This window comes from Tachypleus tridentatus, chromosome 10 (assembly GCF_004210375.1).
Source record: "Tachypleus tridentatus isolate NWPU-2018 chromosome 10, ASM421037v1, whole genome shotgun sequence".
Taxonomy (NCBI): Eukaryota; Metazoa; Arthropoda; class Merostomata; order Xiphosura; family Limulidae; genus Tachypleus; species Tachypleus tridentatus.
The window spans coordinates 144,650,362-144,672,111 of NC_134834.1; the positions used below are offsets into that span (position 1 = coordinate 144,650,362).

The window sequence follows — 21,750 nt, forward strand, 5'->3', positions numbered from 1 at the left end:
TAAAAGTGGTATGGTATTTAAAATGTTTCTGGTAATTTTGTATATTCTAGTAATTTTGGTATTTTTACCTAAAGTAGGAACATCTTGAGGCTTGTTTTGAAATTATAAAGTTTTTGAAAGATAATTCTTTTATTAATTTTTAACACAGAATCAAATTTTTATAGACTCCAAAGTTTTATGTTTTAAAATTAACTCTGATTTCCACAAAATTAGTTAACAACTAGAAACAAAAGCTAGTTTGTTTAAAGCATTACAGATTTTTGTACCTTTTTTGTTTCAGAACATATCTAGTTTCTGTGCACTGAATGCACTAAATTTGCCATCCTTAAATAATAATTTTATTAGGTGAACATTAATGGTACCTATTAAAAGAACTGATTTTTTTTTTCTCAGAGTAAGTCTTTGATATATCTGTCCTTAGAACGTTTGCATTGTTATCAATGTTTATTTGTTGTTGTTTTTTTATTGTGTGTGTGTGTGTTTTGGAATTTCATAAAAAGGTTTCAATAGTTTTTCTTTTTGGCAGTGGTGGTACATTTGTTAGCTAAATTCTTTCTTATTCACCCAGGAGGAGCCAGAAACTGAGATCCTTAAGCAAGAAGTAGAATCTGCAGACCCAGCCTACTGGGAGAAACTGCTTCGACATCATTACGAACAGCAGCAGGAAGACTTGGCCCGCACTTTAGGAAAAGGAAAGAGGGTGAGAAAACAGGTGAATTATATTGATACCGTTGGCCCGCAGGACGACTTTACGTGTCAAGACAATATGTCTGACTACAACTCTGATTTCTCTGTTCCATCAGGTAAAGTTAGATTAAAAATAGAGATATTTCACTCTAAAATTAAGTAGCTAAATCATGATGGCTTGTATATTCATTTATTATATTTTGTTTTATTTAAACTATACCATAAAATTAATATCGATAAATGCAAAATTAAGCTTAACATCGGTTGAATACAGAAATTTGAGGACTTGGTTTGCAGAAGGACATTTTTAATGATGTGTCGTGATGGAAATGAGGCTAAGACAAATACTTTATTAATTAAATCACAGAAGAATGGCTGACTTTAAAGTTTGAAAGGACTATTGCCTTGTAAGATATTGAGTTGTAAAGTGGAGTAAGTAGTAATTAAATATGATTAGGTGTGATAAGCAAAAGTAACAGATAAAGGGATTATAATTCACCTGAAACTTTAGCAGGTCTTGATAGAGCATTAGGACAGAAACTAGTCTATTTTATCTAAAGACGGAAAGAAATTTCTTTGAAAACTGTAGTCATCTGGAAACTCAATGTTAACAGTTTTATAAAAGTAATCCTATTTAAACAGAGTGAAAGAGAACATTAAGTCATGGAACAGTAGATAGCTTTTCTAATCAAGACCCTACGGCTAAAAGTTACACTTCAGGTTAAAGCCAGTATACAACCTTAACTGGTCATAGTGTGTTTGATTTTATAACTTGACAAAATTGAAAATTTTAGAGATGGAATACACACAATACATGAGACTAAGATATGTAATATTTATTTGTTATTTTAAAGTAAGTTACATATTTTACTTGTCTCTAGGAATCGTAATTATATAATTTCTTAAAAATTTTGAAGACTTAAAAAACTATTTGTTCCACTTGTTTACCTTATGAAATTGACCTAAGATACTGTTTATTTTACTTTTCATGTGATACGATGTCGAATAGTTAGCAGGAAGTTTTGACAAACTTAATACATAGATGCATGTATTTGTAAGGGCAAATTTTATCTTCAAAGTGTTATATTTCTTATAATAATTAGTCTAAAAAGGATAAGATGAACTGATTTTTTAAAATGAATTTAAGATGGTATTTAACTTGTATTTGATGCAGCTCACCAGAAGGAGCTTTCTTATGTCTTTGTTTTCTGATTATAGATGATAATGAAGATGACGATGATTTTGAAGAAAAGAATGAAGGTATGATATTGTTTTTAATAGTAAAATTACATGGTATTACCTGCTAAATAAACTTTTATTTATTTTGTTTTCTAAAATTTAAACTGTACCGTGTAAGCTTTCTTAAGTAACTCGCATTTTATTTCATTTACAAAATTAAGGTTGTTGAATTACCTTTGCTCTCTGTGTTAGAATTTTCCTGTCTTTATTCTCAACTAATACCTGTTATAAAATGTTAGTTTGAAAAATGAAGAGTTGATACCCACTTGAACGTTTTCAAATTTTAATTTTTGTTTCTAACAGTAAAGAAGTAATTTTTTACTATGTTGACAGTATGACATAACATAATAATTTGGAATGGCTTGAAACTGAGTTAAATCAAAATTCAGATTTAGAAATTAAATTCAATATATATTGACATTTGTTCATGACACTTGCCAACAAGGTTCATATACAGTTTTTTTTTTAATGCAAATATATTTTAATATACAAACAACACTATACAATAATAGTTATTACAAATAAAGGTCTATGTAGAAAATTTTTATAAACTTACAAAGAATATTGAGTCTTCTATCTGGTCTGGAACTAACTACCTTGATATGTTGTCAAGGATTAATGATGAGAGAATTAATTTTGAGTTGATGTAAATACAGTTAATTAGGGGCTAGCTAGCTCTGTATTCTTTTTTCTTTGCTGATCATGGAAAGAGATTTTCCATCAATGAAGTTATAGGCGTGAAGTGAGTTTCTCGAAACTTCAGCTTAGCAATGAAACAGACAACAACTTAAATATTTAAGTAAAAGTATTGTTGATTCTTGCATTCAAGAATCTTCTACAACTTTAGTGAATAGACAGAAGCTTTGTAAAACATACTTGACAGTATAAGTTATGTATGTTTTTAAATATAAATAACTTAAACATCAATATTTAAATAGAAATATGATATTAAATCTGTCACAATAGTTAAAAATTAATACAAAGATATTATGGCTTATAAATCTGTTACTTTTAAGAAAAAAGAATACATGTTGTTAATAGCATTGTTCATTTCTCTGCTTGATAAATAGTCAAGAGTTAGCAGGTTTGTTTTACATCTGAGATTGTTACCGTATCATAGGGTCTGAAAATATTAAGAATTAATTTTATGTGAACTCATATTTTTTAACTTTCATGAGTTAAAATGCTCAAGGAACTGAGAAAATATATATTTTATACCTGCAAGCAGTATTACCAATTTAGAAATGATAAAAATTATCTTAATTTCATTTAATATAGCACATACTAGTATTTTTCATTCAGATGTCTAGGTATGTGCATTATACTCCATTGTTAAAAGGGTTACAATAAAATGTATGAACAGTAAGGGAACTAGTGTAAGAGTACCTCTCCATTTATTAAAAGTATTATTTCAAACTATTTATTTTGACATTATCAGAACCATGAATGATATTTTTTATTCCCAATATGTTTTTTTTAAAGCTTCCAGTGTGTATTTTAAGGCAATGCTTCTCTGCTGGGTGTATGGTTCACCCAGGAGTTAATGGAATAAGAACATTGGTGTGAATGGAGTGGTGAATACGTATAATTAACTGTACAACAAATTCAAGAGCAAAAGTTGTTAGTTATTATTGTTTATTCTGTTGTAGTTTGATGTATATTTAGGTCACAGTAAAGAATTGTTCATTTTAATTTAATACTTTTATTTTTCTAATTGGAGTGAGTGAGTTGTTGTGAAAAACTGTTACTGGAATAGGTTGAGAAATATTATTCTAACATCTTAGCTAAGTGTCCCATCTGTAACAGTTTCTTTAATATTGTGCTTTTGTTTTATTCAGACAAGATTTGGTAGATTAAAAAAAAGTGTAAATAAATAAACCTGCTGAAATGTATATTTAAGGCAACATAACTTGCAATATTGAGTGTTTCTACTATTTACTTCAAATAAGGATATTTATTAAATATGGACTGTGCAATAATATAGAAACTGTTGTCTCTACACAGAGAAAAGTACTAGAGGAAGGAAAAGTAGAGGTGGACAGAATGACAAGGATAAACCATTACCTCCTCTTCTGGCAAGAGTTGGTGGCAATATCGAAGTATGTTTATTATTAAGTGTTGCCATTTTGTTATATTTATTAAACTAGTTTTTGTGCCCAGCTAAACAGATTTGTATGTTCTGAACAGAATAAAAACTTCTTTTTCACTTTTAATAATATTTAAGAATACTTAGATGAGCAGAGTAATGTGTTTTTATTCTGTAATTTTAAGTGAAACGTGGAATAATTCTTTTAATATTTTATTAGGTTTTAGGATTCAATGCCAGACAACGTAAAGCCTTCCTGAATGCCATTATGAGATACGGCATGCCACCTCAGGATGCCTTCAATTCTCAGTGGTTTGTTTTATTGATACTGTTTATTATATATGTATTACTCTGACTTGCATGCACATGTATTTTTGTTTGAGATGCTTCTTGATATCACTGTTTGTTAATATAAGGATCTTCCAAACTGCTGCTAAAGTGTGCAGTGTAATGAAGAGAACAAACCTTTCCTTAATCAGAAATGATCAGTGTTATGTAGTTGACTGTAAAATATTAGATAAATGATAGTATTTGTGTAAAGAAGGATGAACCGTAAAAGCTTCTATTGAGATAACTTACCAAAGTTTTACTTGTAAAGATAGACCATAAAGCACTGGCAAAATATGTATCTATATTTTAGAAAGTAAAGCAGTTGAATGTAAATGATGCAGCATTATATTAGTTGATGTTGTAGGCCATAAAACACTGAATAAAGAATGTATATATGAAGTTCAGAGATCATGACATAAAGAAGGTAGGATTATTTCAATTGAAAATGTTTTCCTTTGTGTCTTATTGATAATTTTAGTGGTTGTATAGTCATTTAACAGTCAACTAGTCTGATACTTTGTATAGTAGGATTAAAGTAATATTACCTTTTATCACAAGTTACACATGTATTACATGTCTTGTGATTTTATTATTTCATGTTTTACTATATATCAGCATTCTGTTAACAGTTATTCAGTCTGAGCATGTTGAAGTAGTATGTTACATGCAGCATATTGATAAGTTCTGGACTGTATTTAGTAACTACATATCTATTTGTTGTGGATTAAGGTTTTGAATTAAGGCCTTGAATTCCTGTAGATGGACAGCCTTGGGGTGGCCCCTCTTGGGTTAGTTGGCTGGTCCACTTGGGCTAGGGTCAACCAAGTACCAGTGTTGGATGTTCTCAACAAGTGTTGTGGACATTGTATCTGATACTGGTGTTTGAGTATAGTGCTCATGAAACTCTGGCATTGCTGCAGTGTCCTTGTTTGACATTGTAGTGCATCCAGTCATAGGTCTCCATGGTGGGTGGGATCACTGGACACCGAAATTACCCTTTTTCATTATGGATCCTCCAAATAAAAACTTAAATAAAACAGTGAAAAAATAGTCCATAGGTAAAGGACCACGTCTTGAAGATTGTGAGCAGCAGTCTTCAACACTTGTAGCACCTGTTGTACCTCATTTTCTTATATTGCATTTACTTTAAGACAAACTTTTAGGGCAAATGTCTCCCTTTTTCATTCAGAACGGACTGGAGGGACTAGCTGGCTCTCCAAAGTCAGTAAAGAAGTTTCGATCTGGTGACATATTTGTGGAAACATCTACATCTCAACATAGTGAACTCCTCTTGCATTCAAAGGCAGTTGGGAATATACCTATTGAGGTTATACTTCATGCTACTTCAAATTCATCATGAAGAGTTATTATTTAGAGGGATTTGAAGAACATCCCCAAGTAAGAGATTCTCGCTGGTTTCTCCACTCAAAGAATTTCTGCAGTGAGGAGTATCTCCACTTGCAAAGATGGAATTATGATGCTGATCAGTATCCTCATTCTGACATTTACATCACCACGCCCATCTACCATTCATCAAGGCAGGTTATCTTAATTGCAGGGTATAGCCATACATTCTAAACCATCTCCAATGTTTCCAGTGTCAGCAGTTTGGTCACTCAAAGACATCATGTCATGGTTCCCTGATGTGTGTTCGTTGTAGTGGCAAGGACCATGATGCCTACGAGTGTGAAACAGACCCTAATTGCATAAATTGAAATGGCTCTCACCTATCCTACTTTTGTTCTTGCTCTAAATGGTTGGAATAAAAAGAGGTGCAGCATTTGAAAATGATCTATAACATTACTTATCCTAAGGCTCGAAAGTTGCTGTCCACCACTTCATCTTGGATGTATGCTGCTGGTGCAGTTTGTTCCAAAATTACAGTGGCAGTACAGTCAGGTCTCTCTGTGCTTCCAAAAGAATCATTCTCAAAACAAATGAAAATTCTTCTGACCTCCATGGTTAAAGTTGATGAATCAACTTCAACACCTATCTTTGTCCCTTACATTCCAACAAACCCCAAGATTCACATCCTTTTGTTTTGGGTACAGGCATTTCCTCGGATACATCTTCTTCTCCAACCCCAAGATGCAAAACGGTCATCCATTCACATTGTCAGTCACCGGAATCCCCTTCCAACACCAAAGACCTGCCCAGTCAACCCACAGCAAGATACATGGAGGTTGATAGACCTCCCTCGAATAAAGACAGTAAGGAAAAAAGACGTGGTCATAAACAGAATGGTTCTCCACCCAATTCGCCTACACGTAAATGAAAATGGCCACCTTGATACAATGGAACTGTCAAGGTTTACGTACTAATCTGGATGATATAAAAACACTGATTGCTTTCTGCCATCCTGTATGTCTTTTCTTACAGGAAACATTTCTGAAACCTGCCAATATAGTTACCTTTCGGCAGTTTTCTTTATACAGAAATGACAGACTGCATGATGGACGAGTGCATGTAAGGTTAGCACTGTTGGTTGATCAGCATGTGCCCACCCTGTCTTTGCCACTCGACACACCCCTGGAGGCTATAGCCATCCGTGTTTCCTTGGGTCATACCATCGCTGTTTGTTCTCTCTACCTGTTGCCTGGAGAGACATGTGATCAATCAGATCTTGATGCTCTTGTTGAACAGTTGCCATCTCTTTTTTTAATCCTGGGGGATTTTAATGGACATGGAAGTGCTGATATTGATAGGAGGGATCGCTTTGTAGAGCATATTCTCTCTGATCACAGCCTTTCTCTTTTTAATACTGGTTTTTATACTTATTTTCATGCACCTAGTCAGTTCTTTACTGCTGTTTTCATGGAGGGTTGACAATAATCCACGAGGCAGTGATCATTTGCCTATAATTTTTAGAGAGACTGGCCATGGTCAAAGCCATCCGACCCGGGTGCCTCGGTAGAAGCTGGATCACTCAAACTGGGCCTCTTTCACTGCTCTCGCAGAACTTGATCCTGCCATCATCTGTAAGCCATCAATAGACGACTGGGTGGCAGCAGTAATTGACTGTATTATACAAGCAGCTGCTCAATGTATTCCTAAAACCTCGACACGTTTTCCACTATATCCTCGTCCATGGTAGCATCCTGCCTGGGATACTTTCCATAGACATCCCACACTCTCGAACATCATCACTTTCCAGTGGGCCTATGCACATGCTCGGTGGGTAAGACGTCAAAGCCAGAAGGAATCTTGGATTAAGTTCACAATCGGCATATCTTCTACCACCAGTTCAAAAATCATGTGGGACAAGATTTGAAAGGTTAGTGGGCAATATAATTCTGTCCCCCTCTCGATTTTACTCTCTGATGGCCAGGAAGTAGCTGATACGTGGAGCATTGCTAATACTCTAGGTGAAAGCTTTTGCCAGGTATCTAGCACTTCTGCTTCTTCCTCCACCTTCTTATCCATCAAGACTCAGACAGAGCGATCACCTTTTTCCTTTTGAGCTGATTGTCTCTATGACTATAATCATCCCTTTACACTGATGGAACTCAAACTGGCCCTTTTTTGGGCTGGCAGCACATTGGTTAGACTTGATGATGTACACTATGAAATGCTGTGCCATCTATCTCCTGCTTCTCTTGCTATTCTTCTGATTCTTTTTAACCAGATCTGGCAGGATAATGTTTTTCCTGATGCCAGGCACCAAGCTTTTGTCCTACCTTTCTCTAAGCCTGGAAAGGATTCCAAGATTCCTTCAAACTACTGTCCAATTGCCTTGATGAACTGTCTCTGTAAGATCTTAGAGAGGAAGGGTAATGCTTGTCTTGTTTGGTTCCTCGAATCAAACAATCTCCTCTCGCCCACCCAGTGTGGGTTTTGACGACTTGCTCTACCGTGGACCACCTGATTCAACTTGAAACATTAATCAGAGAAGCCTTTCTCAAATGACAACATCTTGTATCAATATTCTTTGGCATTGAGAAGGCATATGATACAAGATGGAGGTATGGCATTTTGTGAGACCTCCATATATATGAGTTATGTGGCCATTTTCCCATTTTTATTAAATTTTTAATGGACAGGAGATTCCAAGTTTGTGTGGGTTCGACACTCAGGTTCTTTTTCTATAGGAACTTGAGTCCCTCAGGGCTGTGTTTTAGGTGTCACACTTTTCAGTATAAAAATTAATGCCATCAGTGAACAACTCCCACTCACTGTTGCAAATGGGCTCTCTGTCGATGATTTTCATGTCTCGTGTCAGTCAGCAAACATGAGGTATATTGAGTGGCAGTTACAGACTGCCCTCAATCATTTACTGAAGTAGACCACAGCAAGTGGCTTTAACTTCTCTCTCTCTCTCTGAAACCATTTGCACGCACTTTTACTGCCAATGGGGTATTCACCCTGATCCTGAACTCCACATTGGTGAAGTTGTGCTGCCTGTGGTCCCTGAGACAAAGTTGTTGGGGCTTATCTTAAGCTGACTGTTATACCACACATCAAGCAGCTACAGGTCAAATGTACAAGAGCACTGAACGTTCTCTGTGTCCTCTCTTACACCACTTTGGGAGTATATCGATGTTCTGTGCTAAAGATATATCATGCTATTATTCAATCGAAACTCGACTATGGATCACTGGTCTATGGCTCTGCCATACCCTTAGCCTTAAATATGCTGGATCCCATTCATCATCAAGGACTTTGGCTCTGCACTGGGGCTTTTGCACTTCCCCAGTTCAGAGCTTGTATATAAAGTCTCATGAACCTTTTTTTGAACCTGAGCCGTTTGCAACTGTCTTTACTACATTGGAACCCCTCTAAAGCAGCCATCTTCGGGACTGAGACAAACTGGCCTGATTAGAGGGGTTCTACTATACATAATTAGGGATTATATAAACAAAAATAGGGACTGTGATTGAATGACTGCTTTCAAGGGGTGGCTGCTTAGAGGGTTTCCACTGTATATATTTCTAAACTTTGTTCCTTACCAAAGCATTCCACCTGGGGGTTGTGTTTTCCATCCTCAGTGGGCCATACTTTTTCAGAACAGACAATCTGCCATTGCTCCTTTTGACCTTAATTTCCTTTTATGAATTTTACTAGATTTAATTAACTTTTTACTAGATGTTTGGCATAGATAGCCTTGCTACTTTGTGCTATAAAACACTAAATCAACCAACCAGCCAGTTAGTATAGTGAAAAGTAGCTTTTGAATAAAGTAAAAATAATGTAATTTTTTGTTTAATGTGTTTTATTCATCACTTTCAGAAATACCAAACTTGCAGGTGTTTAATGAACATTATTTGTTAACATTTCTTTACTTGGTTTGCTAACTTATAAACTAATCATTTTAAAATCTTGCCAGGCTAGTAAGGGATCTGCGTGGAAAGTCAGAAAAGCATTTCCGAGCTTACGTGTCACTGTTTATGAGACATCTGTGTGAACCTGGAGCAGACAACTCTGAGACCTTTGCAGATGGCATTCCCCGAGAAGGTCTGTCTCGACAGCATGTACTTACTCGCATTGGTGTAATGTCACTCATCAGAAAGAAGGTATGTTAGTGAAATCTAAATTAGCTGAAATTTAGAGTTTCTTACTTTCTTATAACAGACTACATATACAAAAATAATTGTACTGTAGCCATTTACACAGCATACTCAGTTTCAGTGAATATTGGACTTGAAGAAACAACAGAGAAAAAGAAAAACTCTTTGTGTGCTTATGTTTGTGATTAGTTCATTTGCACCTGCAGTAATTGCTACAAGTAGTTTTAATGAAAGCAGTCACTTAGTTATTATGTTGTATGGTGTGGAAAATTTATGAAATGAACACAAAGTTGTTATACCTACTTACTTGCTTGAGGTTTTCATTTTTTTCTCAGGTTCAGGAATTTGAACATATCAATGGATTGTGCAGCATGCCTGCAGAAGATTTAACATCTAGAATACCACAAGAGGGCTCTCAAGGGCCTGCACCACCTGCTAATACCACTTCTTCAACCAGTAGAACTGCATCTCCTTCTCTGACTCCTGGAGATAGTAAGGCATCTACTCCAGCAGCAACGCCTGTTTCCACTACTACTGATGAGAATGGGAAAGAAACAAAAGAAGGCAACAGTGAAAGGACTGTAACAACTGAAGAAAGTAAAGCAGTATGTACTTTGATGCAAATGTAGTTACTTGAAAATTGAGAATAATTAATGATAGAAGAGATCAGTGCAAATAACAAGTTTAATACACTAAAACTTAGTGATGCCTTTTACAGAATTATCTATTGGAAAAATAAATAAATTTTTGTTATTTATTACTGTTTTCTTTATACAATTCTTTAACTTGAGTTTATTAACTGAGTTATTTTAGAAGAAAAAAGAAAGATACAGGAGTCAGCCAAAGAATAGAAACATCCAACAGAAGTTGCTCAGTAATGTGTAGTACCATCTTTGGCTATTAGAACTGTTAGTAACACTGGTACCTACCTTTGGTTGTTTTTAATGTGTGTTACCACCTCTGGCTGTTCGAACTGCTTCAGTTTTTTATGGTAGGACATCTGTAGGTTCCTGAAAAATATGCTGAAGATTTAGGTTCCATCCCTTGAAGACACAATTGAACGTAAAATGTAAATTCTCATTGACTCCTTATTGTCTTCTAGCCACTGGTACATTTAACTGATAAGACTTATGGGGAATTTGCCATGCTGTAGTCACTTCTAATATTGGTTGTCTTCTATTGCCAGTAAGTTGTTGAACTTTGGTCACCAAAGCACCTATTAATTGAGTTTGTCTTTGAAAGTCAGTTGTAATATGGAAGCCATATAGGCTAGTTGTTTGGAGTTTGACTTAAATTAACAGTAGATTTATTTAGTTTAGATGTATATTCATGAGTGGCGTACACAAGTTACTGAGTCAAGGAATTTTGCAGCAAGAATAAAGATTGCACATGGAAACTAATGTTTGGTTGTGTGTTTAGAATTAAGCACAAAGCTACAAATGGGGCTATCTGTGCTCTGCCCACCACAGGTATCAATACCCAGTTTTTAGTGGTGTGAGTTTGCAGACATACCACTGTACTACTGGGGGGGTAGGAGACTAATGTCAAAACTTGCATGAAATATTTGTCTACATTAGCATTGACAAAAGCACCTTGGTAATCTTTCACATCAAAAGAATCAAATGCCTCATTCTGAATAACCAAGGTTTCATTAATTAAACTCTTTTACAACACTCATCAGACTACTTACTATAATCAACAAATCATTAATTATAACATTGTGTGGAATATGCTTGGACATGCAAGTTCTCCTTAATACTATATATTTTACACAGATTTCTTAAATATGTGAGTGAGTGAGAAATAGCAACTGTTACTTGTGTATAGATAAGATAGATGCCCCCCACTAGTACAGCGGTATGTCTCCGGATTTACAACGCTAAACTCAGGGATCAGTCACTTAATGTTCGATTCCCCTTTTATTCAAAGTTCTGCCTGGATTCTCTGGTGGGCTGAGCAGATAGCTTGATGTAGCTATGCTATAAGAAAACACACAGATAAGATAGACAATTAGTTCTTCATAGTGCTTTGAATACATCTTAGTTTGTACTTAATAGATAAATTTTCTTACTTGAAGTTTCATTATGTAACTTTCTCATATACATTTATTAAATGTTCAAAATATTTCTTCATATTTGTATATATGTGTGCCACACATGGAGTTTTATAAGAGTTTGCAAAACATTGTAATATACTGCAAATTCTTCACGTAAGTTACGTGTCCTTCTGTTGCTTGGCAATCAAGATAGGATAGAGCTTGCTTATCTTTATCTATAATAGATGTTGTGTCCAAGACATCATTAGATTCATAAAAGTCAGTTGAAGGATAATGGGCACGTGCTGAAGCTGATGTTTGTTTTTTAGTACAACTTCCTATGTATATTGTTCTAAAAATAGCCTTGTTTCTTGTGCATAGAGAAAATAAAATACTTATTTCACTAGAAAAAACAGTTGTACTGTTTTCAGTCATTTAAAAATTCCTTCATCAAAAATTATATCTTAGAACTAACCTGTATTTTACATATCTGTGAGAAAAAGAAAACTTTTAATTTTGTTTATATACTTTGCTTTATAAAGGAAATGTAGAAGTTTGCTATTTATAATTATGGTGAGGGAAAAAAGTAGCTGAATTACATAGTTGGTGCATTAGTTGGATTATAAGCACAGATTAGTCTTTCACTTGAACATACATATGAAAAAAATAGTTAAAAATAAAATGTAACTTTGGTAATATTAGTTTACAACCAGGTTATATTGTATAAACAAGGAATTTAAACTTTTTCTATTATAACAGGAAACTACAATGAAAGAGTTGAAGGAATCTGAAGAAAAAAGTCTTGAAGATGATGATAAGAGTTCTGAAGAAAACAAAATCAAGGGAGAACAGGCAATGGAGGTTGAAGAATCAGGTATAATGAAAACCAAAGTAAAATTCCTTTAAGAGACAGGTGTTTTTTTTTTAACTGTGTGCAGGAATTAATTTTTATATATCTTAATTGCTGTATTTGTAGACAATTTAAAAATGTGAGAAAATGTATATTTTATTGTATCTCTGGGTTGATGATGAACATTTCTGGGAGAAATTGGTGACAAATGTGAAGTAACAGATTTTGTGTAACGTATTTGATTATATTTATGAGGGAAAGTAAATCTGCAAAACAGTTTGTGGTGTAGGCAGTGAATAATGCTTTCCTAAAAACTTTAACTCCTGTAGTGATTTAATGTGTTATGTAGCACAGATCTATAGACTATGTTTTTAAAGTACAGGGTTCAGAAAGTCACTGTGCACTTATATATTTATTAACAGCAAAACTGCACAGTGACTTTCCGAACACCCTGTATAAGGCATATTATACATCGTAATATTGATATAAAAAATAGTTAGTATAAAACTGTTTTTCAAAAATAAATGTATATGATGTGAATTTTAATTTATAAATGAAGGTGCAGGATTCTGATTTTATATCTTTTTTTTATTCTTTTACTTGAAAAAATATCTTTGGGTTAATAAAATATGTGATACTGTTAGTTAAAATGTTTGTTATAAACTTGTCAGAGAATACATACTGTTCCAAGAAAGCTAATTTAAAATTTTGTTTGTAAACACTTAGAAGCTGAGAAGAAGCAGGAGGAAGTAAAAGATTTGGAGACAAAGCAAGATGATGAGAAAATGGAAGAAGTTAACACTGGTATGATTTTTGATAAAAGTACTTAAGTCTGGTAGTCCAACTTTGTTTCATGTTTTTAAATTTGTTATTGGATAATGAAAATCTGCATCATACTTTTAGTTCATTGTTGAAACTTTAGAGCTAGAATTGAAAATCTGGTGTTCAATTGGTTTATTTGTTTGTTTGAAGTTAAGCACAATGGGCTATCTGTGCTTCATCAACCACAGGTATCAAAGCCTGGATTTTAGCATAGTAAGTCTACAGACATACATACAGCTGTGCTGCTGGGGGCTGTTGTTTAATTATTTGATCTTTAGAAAAACATTACAGGCTTGTAGTGGTTTTTAGATAGCATATCTTAAATTCACCTCAAGAATCTCTCTTCACAGAAACAGAAGCAAAGAAAGATTCTGCTGAGAAGATTGATGAAAAAGAAGAAGAAAAGTCAAAAAATAAAGAGTCTGAGGAAGGGGAGACCAAAGAAGACCCACAAACCCAGCAGTCACAACAAGCTTCACCAGAACACAAGTCAAACCAGAATGCACCAAAGAGAAAATTCTTGTTTAACATTGCAGATGGAGGGTTCACAGAGCTTCACACTTTATGGCAGAATGAAGAGAGAGCTGCTGTTCCTGGAAGAGAGTACGAGATCTGGCATCGTCGGCATGACTACTGGTTGCTGACAGGGATTGTGAAGTATCCTTCTCAAAGACTATAATCTTGTGATACTGTTGCTAAAAACTATGACAAGATTTAGATAATTGTTGTTCTCTCTCTGCTTTATCCTTTGTTTTCCTTTCTCTGTACTCTTATTCAATTAATTACTGTTTGTTTTCCATGCTCTCTGCTAATGTGCTTCAGTGCAAATTATGTGTACTTTCTTGGTATATGCTTTAGCATATATGATCACACTTTCCCTTAAAATTTTAAAAAGTGAACTTGTCTTTATCAAAGAATTATGTTTTCCTTGAAAAAAAACTTTTGGTAAATTTTAATTGTTTGATTTTCTTGGGTTAGCAATAGTTCTTTCTTTTTTTCTCAGTCTTTTACCTATAAGCTAGAATCTTTTAGCAAACATTTTTAGGGTTCACACTTTCACTATGGTCATCCTTTTCTATGCATATCTTCAGATTTTAGTGAATTTAAAATTTAATTTAGCTACTTTATCACGGTATACAAATAACTTTGGCATACCAAATTGAAGGTAATAATTCAGATCTTAATAGTGTGTAAATTATAAGATTTTAATGTTTTAAGGGATTATTTTAAAAAAATCATGAAACTTTCCCTAGTATGTGAATTATATTTTTTCTCCAAGCAATTCCCTCTTCTCTGATTTACTTACCACCCCTCCAAGAAGTACAAAATTTATCATAAATTATTCATTATAATATTGTCATAACTCAGGTAGAGCATAATATTTACAGCTTTCAATCTTGTTTAGTTACAGAACCATCAATTAGAAATCAGGACTGTCATGCCATACCTACTTGTCATAACTCTTTCAGAAATTGTTGATAGTTCTCTCTGGTGTTTAGTACTGTATTATTAATAACGAATAGAAAGCCAAGATTTTAATCTATCAAAGAATATATTATATTATTTTCTGTACACAGCATTCTATGTTTCACTTCCTGTAAAAACTATTCCAATGGTAAAACACGTAGTGCTTAGCTAAATATTTAAACATATCTTATTCAACAGTTAGAAAGCCAAATAAATTGTGATATTATGGGGCTTTGCCCACTTTTTTGCATGCTATTATTCTGCATTCTCTGATCCATTAATTAAATGAGTAAAATTATTTCGAGCAGATCACACAAATGAAATTTGAGATTTTTAATATAATGTTTTTTAAAAATCTTAACATGAAAATCAATTTAAACTTAGATGTCCACCTTTTGACTCTGAATGATTACTAAAGGCTTGCGAAGTTTTGTGATTTGACTGAATTCATAGTGAGATTCTTGAAAACATTAAAGTAGCTGCTTCTCCCCTCAAACCCAAACTTCTATCAGAAAGTCTACAACACCCTCTCACCTAATAAATTGAGCACCAAGAACGTGTATGTCTCAAGTCCTCCACTATATTCATGAGCAGGGTGAATAATTATTTTTAACCGTCTCAGATTTAGCACCTGAATATCTACTAAGAAGAATAATGGACTTTTTTATTATTTCTTTGAGTATTCCATCTAACGTAGATTTCAAGGGGGAATGGTAGACTAGTAGCCATAGATGTTCTGTCTCAAATCATTCTGCAGCTTTTGTTTCCCTTCATAATTTTTTAAATTTGGTGTTTCATCCCAGACTGCTTTATAGAGACATTTTAATGTTTTGGGTGGTGGGTGGTAATGACTAGCTGCCTTCCCTCTAGTCTTACACTGCTAAATTAGGGACAGCTAGTGTAGATAGCCCACGTGTAGCTCTGTGCAAAATTAAAAAGAATGACAAACAAATTATATATAGGAATAACCAAAACAAAACTTAATATTATTTGTGAGCTTTAAATATATAATTTACAAAGAAGATGCTTAAAACCAGGTTTTTCTTTGCTGCTTTTTTAAAAATGTTATGTACTTAGGGTTAGCTGTTTCTACTGTTTCATGTTTTTGAAAGGTGCTAAAATATATGTTGATATTGGCCTTTGTTTTAATATGCATTAAAATAAATAGAATAAATTCTGTGAAGCATTAGTGCTTTTCTTTAACCAGCTGTATAGGCATGGTTATGGACGCTGGCAGGATATCCAGAATGATCCTGTATTTGCCATCATCAATGAACCATTCAAAATGGATGTCGGCAAAGGTAACTTCCTTGAAATCAAGAACAAATTCCTGGCTCGAAGATTTAAGGTAAAACAATAACATCAGAAACCTAATACATCAGTTCTATTACTTGTTACATTGCACAAAATATATTAGAAAAATCATTTTCTTTATTTTTTTTCTTCACAAATCTGCTAATTTCTTTAAAGAAAAGATAATGTAGAGGCCTAACTTATTCTCTGATGCAGTACTGTTAGTATGGAGGAGTTGACAAATATATGTCTAAACCAGACTCGTGTTATGTCAACCATTACTATTTTAAGGTTTTAATTATCTTTTATTCACTTATTGAAATTTAAATAATATTGATTTGACAGAGTTTGTTGTCTGGCAAAATGAATTTGTATATTTTGATGTTGAAGTTCCTCCTTTCCCCTTATCACTAGTAATTGTCTTAAAGTTTTATTCTCACACAGTTAATTGTGTATTTAAAACTGAGACTGGCTATTTTTCTTAGAGATTAAAACAATAATGTAAGAGAAAAGTGATAGATAAAAACATAATTTAGATTTGAGATAATTTTTTTGTATGAGAATTTATATATACTATAAAAAATGATTAATCTATTCCTTACTGTTAGGTTTCAAAAGTTATTAATTTTTCAGAATTAAAGTCTTGGTAATCATTTATATTGTGACTTAATCTTTCATGGATTCAATAAACTCTATTTTATTAAAATCTTTTCCAAAGTACTGAGCGTTTCACATATAGAGGTACCCAGTATGGGACTCAACCATCTTTTAACAGTACTTTCAAAAACTACATTAGTGTAAGAATTACATTAACATTTGTTGTCATGGTTATAATCTGTATTTAGCTGCATTGTGATATTAGTTATGTTTTCTTTCTTGACCTTTACTGTCGTACCTCATGATGGTTTAATGTCTTTTTGTGGATTGCTTCTGTTGTCGACAACATTGAAAATCTATATCTATCGTATTTTATATTTAGCTTTTAGAACAAGCTCTGGTAATTGAGGAACAACTACGTCGAGCTGCTTACTTAAACCTAACCCAGGACAGTGGCCATCCTGCCATGGCCTTAAATGCTCGGTGAGATTTTTTTTGTCTGTAATACTGTGTGTGGCCATACGTCACTATTACCAGTATTGCTCCTAACCAAAATTATAAGGCTATAAAAAAACATGCTCATTTTAATGACATGCATATATTTTTTAATTGTTTTTCTAAAACTAGTCAACTTCAAGGATGATGTACAAATTTTGTTTCTCTTAAGATGTTTTATTTATTATCAGGGAATGACTACTTTTATATTTCTTTGTTATGTTTATAGCAGTATATATTGTTTATAAAAAAATCCCTTTAAGACTTTCCACATAAAATGTTTTACCTAAGAGTTGTTAGTTATTTGTAGAATACCAATAAACCTATTTCTATAATATTCACATAAATCTCCAACTTTTGCATCTAGAGTTGTCAGTACTCAAGGAATAGGAAAGAACCTTACCTACAGATAAAGTATTTTATAGAGTTTTGACCATGTTACGCATGTTGAAGTATTCTTTTTGAAAAGATATCCTCTACAAGGAGATAGAAAATTATCATTCTTAATTTAAAAATCAATAAATAACTAACTAAGGAAATTGAACCATGCAGTTCTTAACATCATATAGCCCAACTCTAGTACTTCATGGCCAAGTGGTTAGGGCACTCAATTCGTAATCTGAGGATTGTGGGTTTGAATCCCTGTCGCACCAAACATGCTCGTTCTTTCAGCCATGGGGCAATATAGTGTGGTGGTTAATCCCACTATTAATTGGTAAAAGAGTAGCCCATGAATTGGTAGCGAATGGTGATGACTAGGTGACTTCCTTTTAATCTTACTCTGCTACATTAGAGTTGTCTAGTGCAGATAGCCTTCATGTAGCTTTGTGTGAAATCCAAAAGACAAACTTGTAGCCTATCTCAAACATTTTTTATTGAAATGCCAGTCGACTGTGTATACCATTAATGGCTTGCAGCATGTCTCACCAATATTAAATTTTAGTCCACTTTCATTACAACATGTCCACAGGGACAGTGACAGCAATATCTGTTATTCTGGTGTTTAAGTCTGATGTTTGCTATGGGTGTGCGATAAATAATATCCTTAATATACCTCCATGCACTATACATGTTCTTACATCCATAATTATACTGCATCAGTTATTGGCTTGGTCACTGCAAGCCAACTAATCTTTTGAGCCTTTTTATTGTACTGTTATCATTTTGTAGAGTAATACAACTCACTGAAGTTAGATAATTTTGGTTTGTCCTGTATAATATGGTATTTAACTATAAACCTAAGGCTACTGCAGTATAGCAGCCAGTTGAAGAAACTGAATTTTTTCTTTAAAGTATATAGATATTGTAACCGATTTTTATAGTTATCAATCAATTTAGGCTTATGTGAATACAGTTTTTTGTTTTTTTTATTATTCTAGTACATAGAGAAAAATTACACATCATACTATGATAATGAAGAAGTCATGAAAAGTCAGGTTTGTGAGGGATACAGCGAGAAACTCTTAAGTGGTATTAATAGTTTGTCATTTGATTTGCTTGCAGTTTTTAAGATATATTCTGCATTTTACACAGGTTTGCAGAGTTGGAATGCTTAGCAGAATCTCATCAGCATTTATCCAAAGAGTCATTAGCTGGAAATAAGCCAGCCAATGCTGTCCTTCACAAAGGTAAAGTATTACTTAGGATCATAAACTAATGCTTCTAAGGGTAGCAGTAAAGTGGTGTATGGAACGTTAAACTTTGAATAGAAGCCTTGAAACCATTTTCAGCTTGTAACACTTAATACCTGTGAACTATTTTTAAGGGGCTAAATCTATCTCGGAACAGCTGGTATGGGTATTAACACTTATTGATAAGCATAGAACAATGTTTCGACCTTTCTAAGTCATCTTCAGGTTAACCTGTTGTTCTGAGATACATTTTTATTTCAAGTGAGCTTCTCGTCACCAGGAGGGGCTGAATAGTAAGTAAAAGAGATACTTATTAAATCTGTATTCAGCTTATGTCAGTATAACATATTTTTAAGTAAAAGAGATACTTGTTAAATCTGTATTCAGCTTATGTCAGTAGCACATTTTAGTAATAGCCTCTATGTTCATGGGAACATGTAGTTTTTGGTAACTAAATAATTAAATAAATAATATTATGACAACTGAAGTTTCACCTTGTATTTAATGGAAAATCCCAACACACCTAAAACTCTCAAAAAGATGAATTATGTTTAAGGAACAGTAAACATTAAGTAATATAGATATCACAACTGTCACTGTATCAGTCTCTCTCTCTCTTCTTTTTTTTTTTTTCTCATTACAGAAGTGAACCCTGTTTTATAAACATACTACCTTTTAACTCTGAATTTGTAACCATTTCAACAATTGACCTTTAGGGAACAAAGCTTTTAATTTTGAAGTTACTATAGATTAAAGTTTCACTTAGAAAATGTGTTTTTAATACTCAAGTTAGTTATGAATCTTGAAAACAAACAGGTTAGGAATACATTGTCTAGTGGAATAATTGACCTGCAACAAAGCATCATACTGCCCCTAATTAATCTCTTCCCCCCCATATTTTTGTAAAGCTTACTTTACTTTTATTATTGCTATTTTGATTTTACAACAAATCAAATGTGAAATAATAATCTAGAACTGCACCAATACTACAATTACCACACACTCCCATTGTAGTTTACAGTGTCCCCTGAGGGCACTAATTAGAGGCAATATGGTATTTTAACTATAATGTTAGGTCTCTGTATTTATTGATGCCAGAGTTGTATTGAAATTTTCGTAGTTGGGTCATGTATAATGTTGTATTGATGATTTTAGAAATGAAATCCAATGAGTAATTAATACATTTTATGTTGTTTTAGCAAATGGGTGCAGCAGTAATGACATAGTATAAATGATTAATAAGTTGTAAGTTTATAAAAGATTTCAAAATAAGTCGCATAGTAGTTGTAATGAACATCATTGAACATAGAGGGCCAAATGGATTGATTTCCTTATTCAATCACCTAAAAGATTTGTAACTCATGCAGAATAGTTTTCTTGGAGATGTAGGAGCTTTCTGTTCTGTGAGGTTCATTTTTAACTCAGTAAGTTAGAAAACTGAATACTTCATGGGTTTATGGTTCAAATAAGAAAGTTGCACATTGGCTTCTAACATCTTTTTGAGAAAGTGTAATAACTTTCTAAAGTGATATAATTACTGCCAGTCATTAGGAAAATATTCTAAGTTTTATTTACTGTTGATGTTGAAAACATTTTACCAGTTTTCGTGCATTCTCTCATCTTGCTATTATGAAATGATTCCCTACCTTAAAATAATTTTATATGAAGTGACACTATGTACTGTGTGAGCTTTGATGATTCCAGAAGATTTTATGTCAAATGTATGTTAGTTATTCTTTTCCAATTTCATTTACAAATATTTTCTCTTGTAGTGCTCAACCAGTTAGAGGAACTTCTCAGCGACATGAAGTCTGACGTTAGCCGCCTACCTGCCACTCTTGCTCGGATCCCACCAGTGGCACAGAGGCTCCAGATGTCAGAGCGGGGAATCCTATCTCGTCTGACAGGCCAGCCGCAGCCCGGTGTCTCACTACCCACCACCACACCTCCTACCCAACTCCCCGCCTTTGCATCGCCGACCGGCCCCCAGACAGGTTTGTCAAAGTAGCCAGCCCTATGGATTGGTGGCACCTGTCGCACCCTTCTTTCCTAGCTGCTGGGGCCCCTGTGTCCAATTTTGGAATGTTATTTGCATAATGGCCTTCTGCACGGCTGATTTCTCCCTGCTTACAGAGCATGTTGGGAATGGTAGACTAGTAGCCATAGATGTTCTGTCTCAAATCATTCTGCAGCTTTTGTTTCCCTTCATAATTTTTTCAATTTAGTGTTTCATCTCAGACTGCTTTATAGAGACATTTTAATGTTTTGAAACACATGTGATATATAATTAACATAGATATAGTTAATTGCTCTGCAGAATTGCTCCTAATGTTAATATCGCATGATTTCTTGTTTCTATATTATAGGAAGTGTTACTAGATAATTGCATGATTTCGAGGTAGTGTTCAGTAACCAGATTTTATTGTTACACATTCCTTTTGGATTAATCCAAATGTCATTAGGTACATTTTGCTTATATATTTCATATTTGGACTTGTGGGGTGAAAATTCTTTGTATTAAACTTGCAAATTCATCAGTAGTTTGAAAGAAGATATAGGACTTTTTTCTTAAAAAGGGGGAGATACAAATAGCTTGGTGTTGAACACATGGTCATGTTCAACAGTAATTTATTTGAGTTGTACGTCAATAAGGAATATTGAATTGTCAATTTGAGTATAATTCTCCATGCTCTGTATTTCTTAAGGAAAGAAAC

The 21,750-nt window shown here is 33.7% G+C and overlaps 1 protein-coding gene across 1 annotated transcript in view; it reads left to right on the plus strand.

The window, feature by feature from the left end:
- The window catches only part of LOC143230526 (chromodomain-helicase-DNA-binding protein 4-like), a 103,871-nt gene that overhangs the window by 56,686 nt on the left and 25,435 nt on the right, over positions 1-21,750 (plus strand). Inside the window, exons 26-38 of the mRNA XM_076464248.1 lie at positions 569-803; positions 1,906-1,947; positions 3,931-4,025; positions 4,233-4,324; positions 9,666-9,852; positions 10,182-10,451; positions 12,641-12,755; positions 13,458-13,535; positions 13,904-14,210; positions 16,236-16,368; positions 17,293-17,393; positions 18,939-19,033; positions 20,809-21,030. Of these exons, the coding sequence (XP_076320363.1) occupies positions 569-803; positions 1,906-1,947; positions 3,931-4,025; positions 4,233-4,324; positions 9,666-9,852; positions 10,182-10,451; positions 12,641-12,755; positions 13,458-13,535; positions 13,904-14,210; positions 16,236-16,368; positions 17,293-17,393; positions 18,939-19,033; positions 20,809-21,030 (1,972 nt within the window). The remainder of the gene's footprint in view (positions 1-568; positions 804-1,905; positions 1,948-3,930; positions 4,026-4,232; positions 4,325-9,665; positions 9,853-10,181; positions 10,452-12,640; positions 12,756-13,457; positions 13,536-13,903; positions 14,211-16,235; positions 16,369-17,292; positions 17,394-18,938; positions 19,034-20,808; positions 21,031-21,750) is intronic.